The 19672-nt window shown below is 42.2% G+C and overlaps 1 protein-coding gene across 1 annotated transcript in view; it reads right to left on the reverse strand.

The window, feature by feature from the left end:
* Window positions 1-19672, reverse strand: part of CDH13 (cadherin 13) — a 1051953-nt gene that overhangs the window by 797459 nt on the left and 234822 nt on the right. The window contains exon 2 of the mRNA XM_073659781.1: window positions 18670-18781. Coding sequence (XP_073515882.1) covers window positions 18670-18781 — 112 coding nt within the window. The remainder of the gene's footprint in view (window positions 1-18669; window positions 18782-19672) is intronic.

A 19672-nucleotide genomic window follows, 5' to 3' on the forward strand; every position in this document is an offset into this window, starting at 1 on the left:
TTTTCTCCACCTTCAACACTTTTCTGAAAGGTTGAAGGAACCCAACTAATTTGCTAGAATTTCATCCCAGATATTGGTGTCACTTATGGAGGAAGAAGTAATTTGCATCTTTTATTTCCCAGGCAGCATTGCATGGCTTATATGAGTTTCCTTAAGTCAACTTGGTGGTCTCCTTAAGGAGAAACTTGACCACTCCATCAAAGAAGTCTCACATGGCTAACCAGTTTCATACTTTGCATTGATGAGGGGCAAGAATCCTGCTATAGATGTCGGCAAATGGAAATTTTGGACTTACCTTATTCCCAAGTCATATATAAAGGGTCAATATTGACTAAAGGGGAGAGAAATAATATTCACAGGACCCTGGTCCTGCTACCACATCGGTAGTCTCTGGCCATCAGATCAGAGCCCTGATAACCTCCTACTAACTGCTGGCATCCTCGGGCGCTGCAACGACGACCTTGAGAAGCTGGGGGTGCTAGCAGGTGGGAGGAGAATCACAGGACTCTGGTGCAATGGCCAGAGACAACCAATGTGGCCACCGAACCAGGGTCCTACAAATATTTTAACTAACTCCACTATTTACCTTTTGGCGGAAGAAATAATTTGCATACTTTATTTTCCAGGGAGCAATGCATGGTTTATAAGTTTCCTTAAGCTAACTTAGTGGTCTCTTGAAGGAGAAACTTAAACACTTAGACCACGGCATCAAAAAGAATCTCACCTGGTTAACCAGTCTCTTACTTTGCACTGATGAGGGGCAAGAATCCCGAAACAGCTGTCTCCAAATGGAGATTCTGGTTTTACCTTATATCCTAAGTCCTATTTATAGAGTCGATATTGACTAGAGTGGAGTAAAAAGATGCACAGGACCCTGGTCCAGTGGCCATATGAGTATTCTGAGCCCTGAGAGCCTCCTCTTATCTGCCGGCATCATACCCATGCATTGTGTCGCAACGATAACCCGAGGAGCTGGGGATGCTGGCAAGTAGGTTGAGAGCTCTGGCCCAACAGCCATAGACTAACAATGTGACTTCTGGATCAGGATCATGTAAATTTTTATTGCAAAATCTATTATTGACCTATAGAATTGACCCCTAACTTTTACTTGGAGGAGAGAGGGACAGTGTGACCACTATACAGGTGCCATAGCTGACCGATCATCTACTTATAGAGGTGGGTGTCCATTCACCCAACACTAAATTATCAAGATAGCTCTTACCCATCCAATCTATTACCCTGACACACAAACATGGGCAACACAGTTGGTCAAGGATTAACACTGGGCAACTGTATCCAAATCCAACCAGAGAAGATATAGAGAATATAAGATCTTTCTAGGGTTGGTTGGATTTCCTCCCATTCCCTCGAAAGCAAACTGATGGGTGCAATGGATTCATAAGAAATTTGGCGAATTCCATAAATTCACCTTCCTCCATTGATACAGGTTATTGGCTACAAAAATGGAGGTAACAAGTTTTATACTGAAAAAAAATATGGATTGAAGTTACAAAAAGATCTTAGACTTATGTTACCGCATTCATTACTCCGTCTGGGAGCTGCGCGCCGCTATCTCAACTCCGCCATGAGAAGGAAATGTAATCTTGAAGATGCATTAAACCAGTGTTCTCAGTGGTTACATTATCATCAGAAGACATTAGAATGATTCCCCAGCATTATCGAGCAATAATGTGAAGAAAGATGGGCCTCATTTATAAGAAATGCTATATGCTTATTCCAAAAGTGTCTATACCCGGGCATAAGAAATGCCATCGCTTACAATGGTAATTGTGCTTATGATTGACGGCTTTAGGAGAAGATAAAGGTTTGAAATGTACGGAGCGATGTGTGGAAGAATATATGCAATTTTTTAGTTCTACAAAGCAACATTGTACTATGGAGACATATTCTCCGATACTGGCAGAGGTGGCAAGAGTATACCCCGAGTAAACCCTTCTACAAAAACAGCAACCACGGAGATCAGCCATTAGCCTCCGTTCCTGCACCTGTCTATCAGGTGAGGGTTCAAGACACTGCATCCCGAAAATCGAGATTGAGACGGAGCCACTTTTGACTCTCATTTTAGTGCTGTCAATCATAAAATGTAGTCTACTACACTATTGGGTCTACCTAAAAAATGGACACTATCAAATGGAGACCAAAGTGCACCCATTACACTGACTGGCTCCATCGGGGGTTCTGTAAGGATATTAATTTTCTGGGATTTAGACTGAGACCCCAGAACTGTATTCATTGTAGTTATTTACTTATATAATGACCTTTGGCTCGGTCTTAAGCCATGGCGACTTGATGGATGAACTCTCTGTAGGAAGATTGATCTTGTGTAAGTCTAGATAGGTCCACCAGGGTCTTCTCCACCATTATCTTGATAGTATCAAGCCATCGGGTTTCTGGTCTTCCTCTTTGCCTTGTTCCTTCTACTCTTCCGACCATGATGTCCTTCTCCAGTGATTGTTCTCGTCATATGATGTCTCCAAAGTAGGCAAGTCGTAGCTTGGGGACAAATGTGAAATAGACCTTACATGGTGCCAATTAATGAACAATTATGTTCTTGCCAAATTACGAGCCGCTCTTATTTAGCAACTCACTGCTTCTTAAGTCGTTGAGTCTTTCCATGATGTCCATTCCCTAATAAGTATTAAACTAAGATCTTTTCTATTATTCTTCATCTTCCGTCTCGTGATCGCTCATGAAATTGACCCAGGACAGATCATCCTGTAACCGATTAGTTCATGGAAATGACGACCGCAGCAGAAGTGGAGTGGGGTGAGCTGCTGATCTTGAGGGAGGCAGTGACCTGTCACACATGGGATTACATAAGGATGGTGTCACGATTCCTCCGCTCAGTGCGTGATTGTTTTGCTGTCCTACTGGGTCATGCTGAGTTGTCAGTGTTTTGATTGAAAGCTCGGCTGTCCCAATCTGGGACTGTCAGGTGCTGGACTTTCTCCAGGTGTTCTCCATTCTGGAGATTGCCCAATTTATTTAGCTGAGCTGTTTGCCTCAGATCCCTGCCAGATGTAGTTTGTGCTCCCTGGTGAGTATTTGCCTGATTCTGTTGTTCGGAGTTCTGATCTTACGCAACCTGATTCTTGGACCGGGTTCTAACTATCCCTTTGTATTGTCCTTTTGCTTTGATCCACTGTCTCCTGGTATTTTGACCCAGGACCATGACCTGGCTCACGCCTTTGTCTTTTCCCTTGGTTTTCTACGTGCTCTCTTGGATCTGACCCCAGAACGTCTATCCGTGAGTAGTGACTAGCATCACAGATGGGTTTAGGGCAGTGGTTCAAAGAGGTTCTTGTAATCCATGGACCTCTACTTTCATACAATGTATCACCTCTTGCAGTGGTGGAGCAATGGGGAACATCATCTTTTAAAATAAAGGGTCAACCTTCCTTGGCAAATCCCTTATAATCTACTATCTCAATCAAGTCTGTAGACCTAAATTATGGGGATCTTTGTCCGTATGCTATGCCATTTGCCAAAAAGCAGGAAGATACAGTATGGTTCTCCAAAAGTAGTCACAAGCTTGGTGTCCTTACAAGGAGCATCATCACTTTAGGTTTCCATTCTGAACTCTAATTCTCACATCTATCTCTGGAACACCTACAAGAAATCTTCTCCAAGAAAAGACGATAAATTGGATAAAAAATTATCAACGATAAAAATGAAGAAGTTTACTCTCAAGCAGAAGGGCTAAGATGATTGCACACAGATACAAGTGTCCTTGATCTTCACCACTAGCTTACGGTTCAAGCATTCCTAAGAGATCTTCACAGAAGAATCCTCCTCCAGATATTCTCTAGTGTTTTGCATTTAACCAAATCCTTTAATTAGTTTGACCCAAATGGATGTGACACGGGGACCCGGCTACTTAAAGAGAACCTGTCGTTTCCCCAAACACTACTTTCCTGCAGATAAAGGGATAATCTAAAAGGTAAATCCAGTGCTGTCCAACCGCTGAACAATAGCATGGCTAATGGGAGAAAATTAGCTTTATTCCTAGTGGAAGCCACTGACTTTCAGTCATTCTCCTTATTTCGTATGAGACTCGCCTATGGGTGGCAAAAAAACAAATAAATATTCCGTACGGAGCATCCATACACCATCTGATTATTAACGTAGGAAACTATATGGTCTTGTAAATTTTAATAACTGCTGATATAAAAAAAAATGTAAATGCAGATGAAATTTTTTTTATTTTTTTCTGGATGAAAATCAAATGATTTTTTTTATATACTCATGTGTGCTTAGCCTAAGGGATATCAATTACTTTGCTGCCGAGATAAAAGGAATGTGTCATCAGAAAACGACCTACTGCTTAAATCAGGGACGTTTATGTTAAATGCATTTCTTTTTAAGTTACATTTTTCCACATCATTAAAAAAAATAGATATTTTGTCACTTTTATTTACACCGGCTATTAGGTCTAATATTAGATTCATGCTACCCGCTTTCAGTAGCCACACTGACACAAGCAGCAACAGACCGGATCTGACCTTAATGACCTTATAAGTATTTTCTGGGTATGATCCCATCTGGGCAAAGGTGAAAGTGAAGAAGGAGGTGAGCTGTGACATCACCTATTGTAAATGGTGGATCCTGTGTTATCTACTGTATATAGAGGTGTTATCAGTCATTGTACAGGAGGGGGAGGAGGTGAGCTGTGACATCACCTATTGTAAATGGTGGATCCTGTGTTATCTACTGTATATAGAGGTGTTATCAGTCATTGTACAGGAGGAGGAGGTGAGCTGTGACATCACCTATTGTGAATGGTGGATCCTGTGTTATCTACTGTATATAGAGGTGTTATCAGTCATTGTACAGGAGGAGGAGGAGGTGAGCTGTGACATCACCTATTGTGAATGGTGGATCCCGTGTTATCTGCTGTACATAGAGGTGTTATCAGTCATTGTACAGGAGGAGGAGGAGGTGAGCTGTGACATCACCTATTGTGAATGGTGGATCCCGTGTTATCTGCTGTACATAGAGGTGTTATCAGTCATTGTACAGGAGGAGGAGGAGGTGAGCTATGACATCACCTATTGTAAATGGTGGATCCTGTGTTATCTACTGTATAAACAGGTGTTATCAGTCATTGTACAGGAGAAGGTGAGCTGTGACATCTCCTATTGTGAATGGTGGATCCTGTGATATCTACTGTATATAGAGGTGTTAGTCATTGTACAGGAGGAGGAGGAGGAGGTTAGCTGAGACATCACCTATGGTGAATGGTGGATCCTGTGTTATCTACTATATATAGAGGTGTTACCAGTCGAGGAGGAGGAGAAGGTGAGCTGTGATATCACCTATTGTGAATGGTGGATCCTGTGTGATATCTACTGTATATAAAGGTGTTATCAGTCATTGTACAGGAGGAGGAGGTGAGCTGTGATATCACCTATTGTGAATGGTGGATCCTGTGTGATATCTACTGTATATAAAGGTGTTATCAATCATTATACAGGAGGAGGAGGTGAGCTGTGATATCACCTATTGTGAATGGTGGATCCTGTGTTATCTAGTGTATATAGAGGTGTTATCAGTCATTGTACAGGATGAGGAGAAGGTGAGCTGTGACATCACCTATTGTGAATGGTGGATCCTGTGTTACCTACTGTATATAGAGGTGTTATCAGTCATTGTACAGGAGGAGGAGGTGAGCTGTGACATCACCTATTGTGAATATAGTTGCTCATGACTGTTATGATAATGACTGCTGAAAAGTCCAAACAGGAAGTATGAGTCTAGTATTAGGCCAAGTGGCCAGGGTTATTTTTTTTTTTATAAATCAAGATAGTGATCTGAAAAAATGAAAAAAAATATATAACAAAAACACAAAATTTAACATAAAAACTTGATGTAAACGCTAGATCATTTTCCGAGGACAGATTCCCATTATTTAGTCCTTTAAATCTTTTTTTGAAGGTTTTCTTCACATCTTGCAGGTAACACAAAGCTCCCGGCACAAGACGATGGACTTATTAGCTTATACTGAACAGTTGCCCATTGATTTAGCCAATTAAAAAAAAACATCTGGCCGACTTCAGCAGCCCACAAATGTGACACATTGAAGTCAATGGTATGGCTAACCGTAATGTGCCCGGCCGCTGGTCAGAAATTATGGACGCCTTAAACTGACTTCTCCATTGCACTAACTGGAGAAGTAACGGGAGAGGAGCAAGTATTTAGAAATCGCACACCGATCATTGACATGAAAGGGCAGAAGTTTTCAGCCAAGTAGTCTTCTTCTTGGGAGACTACTCAAGGTGGACTGAAGTCTTTCTAAGAGATCGGTTTCAGCCTACATCACCTCTCCAAAGTTTCCCCCCTTCACTTTGGTGACCGGTGAGGGCGTCAGCATTGTGACCATCATCGAACTTTGGACAAAGGAGCGGAAACGTTTAGCCAAACAAATGTTCCACTCCTTGGGTAGACAAGGTTGGCCGATGATGGGTTCAAGATTCTGGTTGAGCTCAGCTTCAGTTTAGCAATCATCGGGGCATCAGTACTTGGAACCCCGCCATGTCTCAAAAGTTTTTTTTAATTGCAAGTCAATTTCATTGATAGAGCTCTTCAATCCATATGTAGTAGACTTCTGAGGTTCACCAGGTGAGATGGTTCCTCTAAGCCTCAGGTCCAGGTGGATACATGAACGCCGGCATTGATGCAGCAGTTAGGAAGGTACATGGGCAGTGAGGACTTGGCACATATGGGAATCTCAGGAGCACCAAGACGGATGGAGTGGAACCAAGCAGGAATGAACTTCAAGCACAAACACAAAAAGCAAAGATGGTGGCGCACTCCAAACACAAGACTGGAGTCTCAATCCCAAGACACAGGTGTGTGTCTAAATGAGCCTTAAATAGGTCTAGTGAGATGATGTCATTGATCCACACCGGGCAAATTGCAAAATCCGACGCGGAGCACAACAGAGGGCAGCAGAACCAGGGGAAGGAAATGGAACTCGACATTGCCAGGAGAGGTGTCCAACAATCACATGGTTACAGGGGGTACAGCGACTCATGTTGAACTTTAATGCCTGTGAAGGAACCAAAGCTCCTTATCCAAAAAAAGAGAACCGCTGTACCAGTAAAATGGATGGCGCTAAAGACCCTGCTCTCTTTCTCGATGAAGAAACTATTGCATATTTTGTTTCCCAGGAAGCATTTCATGACCTATAATTCTAATTATGCCAGCATGGAGAAACTTTGCTCTCTTGGACCTCCTTCCCTCAACAACATTCTCCCAACTTTGCACTGATGAGTAGCAAGAACCCTGAAACAGCTGTGTGGAAATGGAGATTCTAGTTTGGCTTTAAAGTCGCTTTCCTGGGGTGACTTGGCTTCTCAGACAGCTTTGCCGTTGTAATGGTGGCATCTTTCACTCTATACTGTGAAGAATGATCATGTCACTTCTTTTATTTGTTTCAAAGTTAAAATAAGTGACATAAGACAAAACATGTGCACAGCAACACGGTCTTGAAGTTGCTGTGCACTATGTTCATTTTATGGGGCAATTTTGTGGCACTTTTTCAGGGGGAATCCACCCGAAAATGATGCAGTGTGTGCACATACCCTTAGGATAGGGGCACACACCATCTTTGTCAGACAGATTCAGTCTGAAATTGTGCTTAATAAATGGTAAAAAGAATTGATATAAGAACTGCAATGTCAAAACGACTTACTGGGCGCATGATCAGTCCTTCCGAAGGAAGAGGAAGGGAAAGGCAAAGGAAAAGGCATAGAGAAAGGCAAAGGGAAATGCAAAAATAAAAGCAAAAGTAAAGGGAAAAGCATAGAGAAAGGCAAAGGAAAAAGCAAAGGGAAAGGCAAAAGGAAAGGCAAAAAGAAAGGCATAAGGGAAAGGCAAAGGAAAAGGTAAAGGAAAAGGCAAAGGGAAAAGGCAAAGGGAAATGCAAAAATAAAAGCAAAAGTAAAGGGAAAAGCATAGAGAAAGGCAAAGGAAAAAGCAAAGGGAAAGGCAAAGGGAAAGGCAAAAGGAAAGGCAAAAGGAAAAGGCAAAGGGAAAAGGCATAAGGGAAAAGCATAAGGGAAAATCATAAGGGAAAGGAATAAAGGAAAGGCATAAGGGAAAGGCAAAAGGAAAGGAAAAGGCAAAGGGAAAAGGCAAAGGAAAAGGCAAAGGGAAAGGCAAAGGGAAAGGCAAAGGGAAAGGCAAAGGGAAAGGCAAATGGAAAAGCATAAAGGAAAAGCATAAAGGAAAAGCATGAAGGAAAAGCATAAGGGAAAGGCAAAAGGGAAAGGCAAAAGGGAAAGGCATAAAGGAAAGGCATAAGGGAAAGACAAATGGAAAGGCAAAAGGAAAGGCATAGGGAAAGTGAAAGAGAAAGGCAAAAGAAAAGGCATAGGGAAAGGCAAAGACAAACGGAAAGGGAAAAGGAAAGGCAAAAAAAAGGAAAGGAAAACTGACCAAAAAGAACCAAAAAGTAAAGCCACAACAAAAACAACCAGAAAGTCACCAAACTCGCTTCAAATGCTCAGCGGGTATGTATACCCATATACCTGAGAGACATACCTCGTACCTAAGTGACGTATACATACATGTACAGATACCATCGGGACGTGTTAATTTTTCAGTTTTTTTTTTCCGTTTTTGGAGCAGAAACTCTCCAAAAACTGCAAGTTTTGATTGGAGAGTTGAGAGAGTTTCTACCCCAAAAACTCCTGAAAGAAACTGTGTCAACACACCATAGGGGTATGTGCACACCAAGTCTTTTAATGAGTTTTTTTATGCAGAAAATCCAAGTTTTGGAGGAGTATTTGGAAAGTTTCCGTCCCAAACACTCAGTGTGCACAGATTGCGTTTCTGCTGCATTTTATACACCACATCTTTGATGCAGAAAATTTGCAGAATTTTCCAGTACCATAATCCGTGAGATTTTTGGAATCTCATGCACACTCTGTTTTTTATTTCCCACGCAGATTTTGAGCCTCCTGCAGCATGTCAATTCTTATAATGCTTTTGCAGCTGGGTGAAAAAACGCAAGTAAAAATGCCGCCAAAACGTGTAAAACTGGGCTTTTACAGAAATTCGCCAAAAAGGCGAGCCCCATTCACTTCAATGCATCTATGCTGCAATATCAGATACGACCTGCACACAATGGTGGCGCCATTACCGACTAGAAACCAGCCATATTTTCTTAATCCTGAGCAACCAATTTTATAGCCAAGACCCGATTCCCCTTTTAAACTAATTTTTTTTTACTTTTAATCCAGCAAAAATGGTTATCGTTCAGAAACCTTTATTTTCCCATCAAGAGATATTGAAAGATAATATTAATATCCGAGGTTTCAGACACCGCGACGCAATTTATATTAATGTCGCTGGCCTTTAAATAAATCGACTCATTTTGGGGGCCGATAGATCATCCGCTTAACCCTGTGTGGTCTAGAGGCAATCAGCGCCACGCGTCGGAGACGGGTGAAGGTGCGGATGCAACAATTTACATACAATTTCCAATGATGTTAAATGCTGCGTACGCTAAACGGGGAACGCTGGAGATATTCTGTATTCTGATGTAACCTATAATCTATCAAGGAGCAGAACAAAGGGTCAGTCATTAATTAGACTCCGAATTAAAGGCTTTCAGTGAGGGTCGGAGCACCCTTCATTGTGACATTTAAATCACTACTCGGGCACTTTCCGCTCCGGTATGCAGGATGTATGGCAAAATGCTTTTCTGCTAATTGCCTTCATTTTTCACATGTGCCATTTGATTTATAGTCAATTAAAAATCCCCCGAAAAGCCACAAAATCATGTTAAGAATAAACAAGATTAATGTTGCGGGCGGTCGTCTCCGCATGTGGCGGGCAGGTATTGGCACCGCGCTACTGTAGATAGATGGACAACCGTCAAGGAACGGCGAGACCGGGCTCCACCTGGACGGTGACTTTCAAATGTACCTACAACCTGCCGGTCCATCATATCCACTGATGGAGGGGGTCCGACTAAATATATTTATCACCTATCCCCAAGATTGGAGGCTGACCACTAGGACCCCCACACTGCTCCCAAAAGTGGTGTCCCCAAGTCCCCTATGGGGACAGGAAAACACAACGAATGACAACTACTCCAAAAACTTGTATGGAAATATTAAGTCCCATAGAAGTGAATGGAGTACAGGTTAGGTGATGGTGATGGGGGTCTCACCACTTTGACTCCCACTATTCCCAAAAATGGAGGTTTGGTATTTTACTGTATAACTGTATTCCCCCAGTATTGTGTATGCACAAATGTGGGGATGAAGGAGATAGCCAAAGCATCAGACCCATAGAAGTGAATGGAGCTTAAGACAGGTGATTAATGTATGGTGGCTGGGGGGGATGACCACTGGAACCCCCCACACAGATCCTAAGATTGGGGTCCAAAAGTCCCAATGTGAATAGTAATGTGCAATGAGTGACAACAACTGCTCCATTAACTTCTGTGATACTGAGGGCGATAGTCAGTCCCATAGAAGTAAATGGAGCACAGCTTAGGTAATGGATGTATGATCACTGGGGGTCTCACTACATTGACTCACACTATTCCCAAGAATGGAGGTCTCGCATTATATAATGTGAATGGAGCAGTACTGTGCATGCACGATCATGGGAATGAAGGAGATAGTCAAACTATCAGTCCTATAGAAGTGAATGGAGCCCAGGACAAGTGATTAATGTATGGTGGCTGGGGGATGACCACTTGGACCCCCCACAGTTCCTAAGATTGGGGTCCAAAAGTCTCACGTGTGGATAGTAATGTGTAATGTGTGACAACTTCACCAATGACTTCTATGATACTGATGAGGATAGTCAGTCCCATAGAAGTAAATGGACCTCAGGACAGATAATTAATTTATGATAGGTGGGGGCTGACCACTGGGACCCCCCACAGATCTTAAGATTGGGGTTTTAAAGTCCCCTATGTGACAGTAAATTGCAACACATGACAGCTACTCCAATCACTTGTATGATACTGATGAAGATAGTCCCATTGATGGGAATGTAACACAGGTGATGAATGTATGATCTCTGGGGGTCTGACCACTTTGACCCCCGCTGTTCCCAAAATGGAGATTTCATATTTTATAATGCGAATGGAGCAGTATGGAGCATGCACGGTAGCAGGAATGAAGGAGATAGCCAAGCTATCATTCCCATCCCATAGAAGTGAATGGAACCCAGGACAAGTCATGAATGTATCATGGCTGGGAGCTGACCACTAAGACACCTCCCCTACACGCAAATCTCAAAATTTGGGTCTAAAGGTCCCTAGTTTGGATAGTAATGTGCAATGAGTGACAACTGCTCCATTGACTTCAACGATACTGATGAGTATAGTCAGTCCCATAGAAATAAATGAAGCACTGCTTAGATGGTGAATGTTTGATATCTGTGGGTCTCACCATTTGGACTCCTGCTGAACCCAAGAATGGAGGTCTCACATTATACTCTGTAAATGGAGCAGTATTGTGCATATAAAATCGTGGGAATGAAAGAAATAGCCAACCATAAGTCTCATAGAAGTGAATGGAGCCCAGGATAAGTGATTAATGTACGATGGCTGGGGACTGACCACAGATCCTAAAATTGGAACAAATGTCCCTTGTGTGGATAGCAATGTGCAACACATGACAACTGCTCCATTGACTTTGATGATACTGATGGGGATGGTCAGTCCCATAAAAGTAAATGAAGCACAAGATATGTGATAAATATATGATCGCTGAAGGTCTGACCAGATGGATTCCCAATGTCCCCAAGAATGTTGGTCTCATCTTCTATTGTGTGGATGGAGCAGTACTGTGCCTGACTGATCATCCTTCCATGGGAATGAAGGTGGGAGCTGAGCCATTAGCCCCTTAGAAGTGAATGGAGTACATGACAGCTGAACATTGTATGATTTTTGGAAGGGAGCTGACTGCTTGGACCCCCTAAATATCCCAATATTTGGGTCCCAAGGTTTCCCATATGAAGATTAAAATGCACTCCATGACAACTGCTGCATTGACTTCTATGATATTGTTAGAGTAGGTCAGTCCCATAGAACTAAATGGAGCAGAGAAAAGGTGATAAATGTATTATCACTAGGACTCTGACAGTATTGACTCCCACTGCCCCGAAGAATAGGGGTCTCAAATTCCATTGTGTAGATGGAGCAGTAGTGCACATTTACTTTTATGGGACTGATGAAAAAAACCGAGCCGTTGGTCCCATAGAAGTGAATGGAGCCTAAAACAAGTGATAGATATAATAACAGCTGGGGGGTCTGACCTGTGGGCTACCCCACAGATCTCAAAAGTCCTGTGTATGGCTAGTAATGTGCAATGTGTGACAACTGCTGCATTGACTTCAATGATATTGACGGAGATATTATAGTCAGTTCCTTAGAAGTAAATGGAGCTCAGGATAGGAAATAAATATATGATTGCCACTGTTCTCAAAAATTGGGATTCCATAGTGTGGATGGAACAGTAGTGTCTATGTGTCACCGACCAGAACGCTGCTCCATTTACTTCTATGGGAGTGACGAAGATAGACAAGCCTTCATTCCCATAGAAGCAAATGGAGCACAGGACAAGATGACTGTTGGGATTTCCTCACAGATACCAAAAATGGGAATAACAAAAATCCCCTGTGTGTATAAACTGGTAGTTTGCAATAACCAACGAGTGCTCCATTGACTTTTATGATACTGATGGAGAAAACCAATCCCATAGAAGTCAATAGAGCACAGGATAGGTGACCAATGCATTATGGCTAGGGAGGAACTAACTGCTTGGACCCCAATAACAGGGGTCTCAGCTTCTACAGTGTGGATGAAGCGGTAGTGTGCCATTCACTTCTATAGGGACAATAAGAGATCAACTGTTTGCCATTCCCATAGAAGTGAATGGAGTGGAAGTCACACACTCACACACGCACACTGCGGCTCTATTCATACTGGGGAATCTGGGAGTCTTGATCTCAGAAACGTTCCCAATGGTGGTACCATCAGTAGTGGACATATATCTATGGATGGATACATGTTTCTAGAGGATAAACACCTTTAAGCTGTGTTAAAAATTATTGCTTATTATTGAAAATGCTTGATGTGAAGTATAAAGGGGCTGTAACCTGATGTGATTGGCAAAAAAAACACCCTCCCATTTTCTAGTCCCTTTGCTCCGTTGGGCCATGTTTACTAGTTCTGCAGCAGTGATATTTAGTGATTTAGATTATTATTGGAGGTGTTAGACATCCGGAGATCCTCTTAGCTCCCCGCTGTTCCAGTGTTTGCACTTGTTCTGCAGCGATGACATCACGTCCATCCATGTGACCTTCTTCCGCCAATCACTGGCGTTAGGAGTCTCCTACCAGACATGCTGAGGCCAGTGATTGGCTGCAAGGGTCACATGGATGGACGTGATGTCATCGCTGCAGAACAAGTGCAAGGGCTGGAGCAGCAGGGAGCTAGGAGGATCTACAGATGTCTAACACCTCCAATAATAACCTAAATATCCCTGTTATATATGTGACCTTGGATTTTACACACCCAGATCCGACGAGATCACTTTCATCCACACCTATACGCCGCCACTCACTGTATGACACATAATGTGGAGTAACATAATGTGTTTGCGGTAATATAGCAGCGTGACGGGAGTGGAATATGTTGTGATTAGAAGAAGCAAAGCTAAATATATACATTAAGAACACAGATGTCAGGCATTCATCATGTGAAGCTCTAATTCCAAGAACGAGGCTGTTACATTGAGCACAGCTTTATTAGCATGGATCCCGGGGAAGAGGCTTCCTGTGACATACTAATAACACCATTAGTGTCCCTCGCTGTATTCAGGCTGGAGCCCGAGCGCATTCGGAGGCTAAAAAGGAAAATATAATAATTTCCCGCTTGAAATCATGTACATCTGCCTGAAACATGCAATTTTGCACTAGATCATAATTTTCTACAAATTGATTTAATGCCTAGGACAAAAAAAAAACAAGATATTGTACCGTGTACCCCCCAAATCCCAACCGGGATGGAGCTAACGGAGTTGTGAGAAAAGAGAATTTTTTTACATTTTTTTAAATAAACTGGGTTTTTCTGGAAAGTGACAACTCCTTTAACTTTAAGAAAGATATATGTTATTTGAGTATTCCTGCAAACTAAGCCTGAAGAAGGGCTTTATCGGTCAAAACGTTGCTTGATACATTAACGGTAATTTGATTTCAATGTGTGATGTCTTCATTTTCTGAATGTTTGCAAAGAAAAGTTGATATTACTTTAATGAATGAAGAAGAAAAGGAAGGAAGAAAAAGAAGATGAAAAAGGAGAAGAATAAAAAGAAAAATAAGAAGAGAAAAAGAAGATGAAGGAGAAGGAGAAGAAGAAAAAGAAGAAGGAGAAGAAGGAAAAGATGAAAAGTAAGAAAGAGAAGAAGAAAAAGGAGTTCAAGGAGAACAAGAAAAAGAAAGGGAAGAAGGAGAAGGTGCAATTTTGCTCATCGAAACCTACTACCGTTTTGTGCATACAGCTACTAGGTAGATCTATGTGTCTCCTTGGCTACAGACTGCAAACAGACCCTGTGTAGTCGAACCTTGAAACTACTTCCTCTGCCCCTTATTCTTGGTAATCTAGAGATAGTAGGTGAATAGGGAAGATGGGAGGAACATAATAGTGTAGCGTATATTTGCCAACTCTCCTACAAAGTCCAGGAGGTTCCCAGGAAAAAGATAGACTTCATATCTCCCACCCCACCCCACAGACCTCCAGAAGAGTTCCAAACCTGCTCTCGGGGAGAGGGGATACCTGCTAAGGGGGAGGGCAGACACCTGCTCAGGGGGGGGCTGACACCTGCTCAGGGGCAGGCAGGACACCTGCTCACGGGCAGGCAGGACACCTGCTCAGGGGCAGGCAGAACACCTGCTTAAGGGGAGGGCAGATATCTGCTCAGGGGGAGGGCGGACACCTGCTCAGAGGGAGGCGGACACCTGCTCAGAGGGAGGCGGACACCCACTCAGGGGGGGGGGGGGGTGAACACCTGCTCAAGGGTAGGGTGAACACCTGCTCAGGGGGAGGGCAGACACCTGCTCAGGGGGAGGGCAGACACCTGCTCAGGGGGAGGGCAGACACCTGCTCAGGGGGAGGGGCAGACACCTGCTCAGGGGGAGGGTGTACACCTGCTCAAGGGGTGGCGGACACCTGCTCAGGAGGAGGTGGACACCCACTCAGGGGGAGGCGGACACCCGCTCAGGGGGAGGGCAGACACCTGCTCAGGGGAGGGGTTTGGTTGTGGGGACTTCCTTACAATGATCTGTTAACATCATGGGTGTAAAAACCATTAATTTCCTCTTTGGTTTCACAATTGTTTATCCCCCTAGGCCGGACCAAACAAGTGAAACAATGTTTCCATTCTATCCCCATCGAAACACTAAAATTCGGAATTTATTATATTTTATGAGTCTGTTTTTCAGTAGATAGCCCATTGATTTAAGTTCTGTTCCTCTGGGGTAAGTAGAAGTCATTTTTAGATTAAACTGTAAAACTCGGGTAATACCACAAAGTCTACTGATTGGATTTTTATTTCTGCATATTACGGTCGTATCCTCAGCTAACAATACAATGAAACCAATTTCTGCACATTTTTACTTTTCTGTTTCACGTAGATATAAAAACATAAAGCTCTATAGAGCCAAGTGGAGGGTTTGTTTTTTTTTGTTTTTTTTCGTTAGTGAGAAGTTTATGGTTTCGGAGGATTGAGGCGGTATAGATGCTTTTATTAAAATATAATCGCATTTGCAGAACAATACTGTGTTTGATTTCACTCCCAAATGCACCAAAAAACAATGGTGGAGGCTATCAGCACTTGTTATTTCCATTTGTAAGACAGAACAAAGTGTATTTTTTGTTAAATAAAAATGTATATATTATTTTTGTTTATTTTTATGTATCACCAGTTATGAATCAACCAGATGTCTGATTATTAATATTATTTTAATTCTTGTTATTTTTTCATTCTTATGCTGACACTTTAGCTTATATATAAAGAAAAGACCTACACTGGATTTAGGACCCTCCTTTGCTTGTTGAGTGCCTCAACAATGAGGTTGCCCTGGATATTAAAAAAAGGGGGCTTGCAATGGGAAAGGTGATATAAAATAAATAACCAATACTTCAGCGCTGTGACTCCAGTTGGCCTCACCAGTAATTGCTTATGTCCCTACAGCAATCACAAGACATACATGCAATTGCCAGTGTCAATCACTGGTCTTAAAGGAAATCTGTCCCCAGGTTTTTGCTACCCCATCTAAGAACGGAATGATGTAGAGACAGAGACCCTGATTCCAGTGATGTGTCAATTACTTTATGTAGTGCTGCAGTTTTGATTAAAAACTGTTTTATCTGCTGCAGAGTTACCAGTTTTCTGAATGCTGAGCTCTGTATAACCCCACCCCCACACTGCTTTCTGTGTACACTGTGCATAGGCAGAAAGCTGCAAATTAATGGTGGGGGCTTGGTTGGACTAGCAGAAGGTTTAGTAATTCTCTAGTGATAATCTCCTGTTGATAAAACAATGGTTTTATAAAAAACTACACTAAGCAGCCCAGTAAGTGACACATCACTGGAATCAGAGTCTCTGTCCCTACATCATGCTGCTTTCAGATTATAGAGCAAAAATCTGGTAACAGATTAGCTTTATAGGGTTATTCTCGAAACATTTATTCATCCAACTGATCACTGGAGGACCAAATGCTGGGACCCTAGTGTTCCAGAGATTGGGGCTTTAGAACCCTGTGAATTTGACTTTGCAGCCTTACATCCTCCACTCCATTGTCAATGTAAATGCTTTTTCCAGCATTTCCCATTCATTGGGTTCCAAAGTCCCAATCTCTGGGGGGTCCCGTTGGTCAGACCCACAGCGATCAGCAAATTATCCCTTATTAATAGGGAATAAAGGGTTATTCCCAAAAAATCAGGTTAATAGTCTTGTGCTGTAAATGCTATTACCCTTTCTGAGTCCAGTAGGTAGCTGCAGAAGTTGCATGCATGGAATGTCATCGATGCAGTGAAGTAAGCAAATACCGGGGAGGCCCACTGGAGTTACAGCATGCAGCTGACGATTTTCAATGGTTCTGTGCGAATATTTGATGCAATTCACAACAAAATCCTTATGTTTAACCTGCTGATTTCTTTCTTGAGTTTGCTGCAGATTTCACCACATGCATTGGAAAAATATTTTAAATTCAACTAAAAGATCAATTTTTCTGCAGCGGGTAGATGAGTTCTCATCCAGTTTTCTGCTGCTTTAATACGTTGCAGATTTTCTAACCACAAATCTGGACATAAGATCTTTAGTATATATCAAAGGTATGTCCCAACTGCGTATCCTTGAGAGAGAGGAAACGTAAAGAAAAGTTACTCAGCTTTACTTATACTGATAAGCTATGACACATATTATTCTGTACTCTACTCACACCCGAAGCTGCATGAAAATTCTCATGCCAGCCATTTGTAAATAGACCTATGGTAGCACCAATTAGATTTCCTGTGTTCCTAAATTACGCTTTCATACATTTCTTTGCGTAAGGCCATGGCCCCACTACCAGTATTTGGTCAGTATTCGGTCAGTATTTTTTCTCAGGAGTGCGAGTCAAAACCAGGTGAGGAACAATCAGAGAAAAAGTATAATAGAAACAAGTCACCAATTCTGCATTTATCACCCACTCCTGGCTTTGGCTCCCACTCCTGAGAAAAAATACTGACCGAATACTGACCAAATACTGATAGTGGAGCCGTGGCCTACAGATCAAACCAGTAGAAGACGACAAGTTGTAGAATTGAGTTCAATCAGTTTTGTACTTAATCAACAACGGAAAAGACGACTGATTTATGGCGCAGCCAGGGGTCCTCAATGGGCCCTCTTTTTCTGCCCTAATGCACCCATCTATAGACCCTACCAACATTCAACTAAAATAAGCCCTAAAAATAGTTTAACATTATTATCATCATTACCCAATGCTAAAAATAAATAGACCTAAAAAACAATCGTTTTTGGATCAGATCTTCAAATACTCAACTGATTAATGTATCACTACTATATAAAACAATTTATCGAACTGTGAGACACATTTCCAACAGTGGAGGCTTTGGACACTTGTTATCTTCATTTATAAGCCAGAGTCCATCTGGAGGAACCGATTATCCTATTGATTCCAATGAGCAGTGTGTAATACTTAATTTCCCCTCTGGGAGTGCTGTAGCAAAAGTAAAACACATGCAGACACATATTCAACATATTAAAGCTCACTTCAGTGAGGCACATTGTTTTAATTTATTTTAAGAGGTGGCTATCAGAAATATATAATGTCCACTTGTAAACATCCTATGTTAAATTAATGTCTATAAAAAGTACCTTTAATAAATGAAATAACCTATGCATAAGGACAACACAGTTTTAGGGCTGTGGTCTTCTAATATCAATATTTTCAAGTTCTTGTCCATGAGTTAGTATTACATCTATTACCCTCAAATCCCTGGAACCCCAATGGCTCCAGTAGAAGACTTCCATTACCTCTGATGGTCAAGTTTTTTTGGAACCACCATTAAAGCAACTAATAGTGGAATTCGCCTTTAAGATACAATGTTCTTACCATTCAGAAGAAGCTGGTCCTTCAAAAATTCTCCTTGCTGCTCAATATAGTAAATCTTCTCTTGAAATCCCGGGATGCAGTCGAAATCTCTAGCAATGGCAAACACCAGGACCTGCGGAAAAGAGGCAAAAGTGTTAAACCATCCAGAAGGTGATGGAAATTGTACAAGACAGCAGGATTCTCAGCTTTCCAGGAATGTGCCAAAAACTCCTCACCGTTTCATCAAATGCTACAATAAAGTGACACCACAGGTTTCAGATATCACTTGTCAGCCATTTTTTTTTTATAACATAAAAAAGATATCAAAGTTTTCTGTGCTTAAGAACTATGGGGGATGTGATTTCTGTCTCTGCTTTAGAAGCGAGAATTGTATTTTTCTCAGTACTATTTTCGGGATGTAGACTAATGTTCTATTCAGCTAAGCGGCTGGTGATCGTCAGATGGAGAGATAAAATACTGCACAACGACCAGTAGCTCGACTTATGTACTAAATAAAATATGCCCAAAATGTGTAAAAAAATGTTGTAAAAATTCAAAAATGTTGCACATAGTGGCAAACAACAGTAGGGCAAATAGCTTTGTGCCTCATGCCAGAATCGGGAAAAAAGTTCCGTGCCTCGAGAATGAATAGGGCAAGTAGCTCCATGCCTTGAGCAAGAGTAAGGCAAGTAGCTCCATTCCTCGAGCAACAATAGAGCAAGTAGCTCCATTCCTCGAGCAAGAGTAGGGCAGGTAGCTCCATTCCTCGAGGAAGAGTAGGGCAAGTAGCTCCGTTCCTCGAGGAAGAGTAGGGCAAGTAGCTCCGTTCCTCGAGGAAGAGTAGGGCAAGTAGCTCCATTCCTCGAGGAAGAGTAGGGCAAGCAGCTCCATGCCTCGAGCAAGAGTAGGCCAAGTAGCTCCATTCCTCGAGCAACAGTAGGGCAAGTAGCTCAGTTCCTCGAGGTAGAGCAGGGCAAGTAGCTCCTCCGTTCCTCGAGCAACAGTAGGGCAAGTAGCTCCGTTC

The sequence above is a fragment of the Phyllobates terribilis genome, unplaced genomic scaffold, assembly GCF_046119375.1.
Source record: "Phyllobates terribilis strain yellow unplaced genomic scaffold, ASM4611937v1 Scaffold_14__1_contigs__length_39327217, whole genome shotgun sequence".
In the NCBI taxonomy this organism is placed as follows: domain Eukaryota; kingdom Metazoa; phylum Chordata; class Amphibia; order Anura; family Dendrobatidae; genus Phyllobates; species Phyllobates terribilis.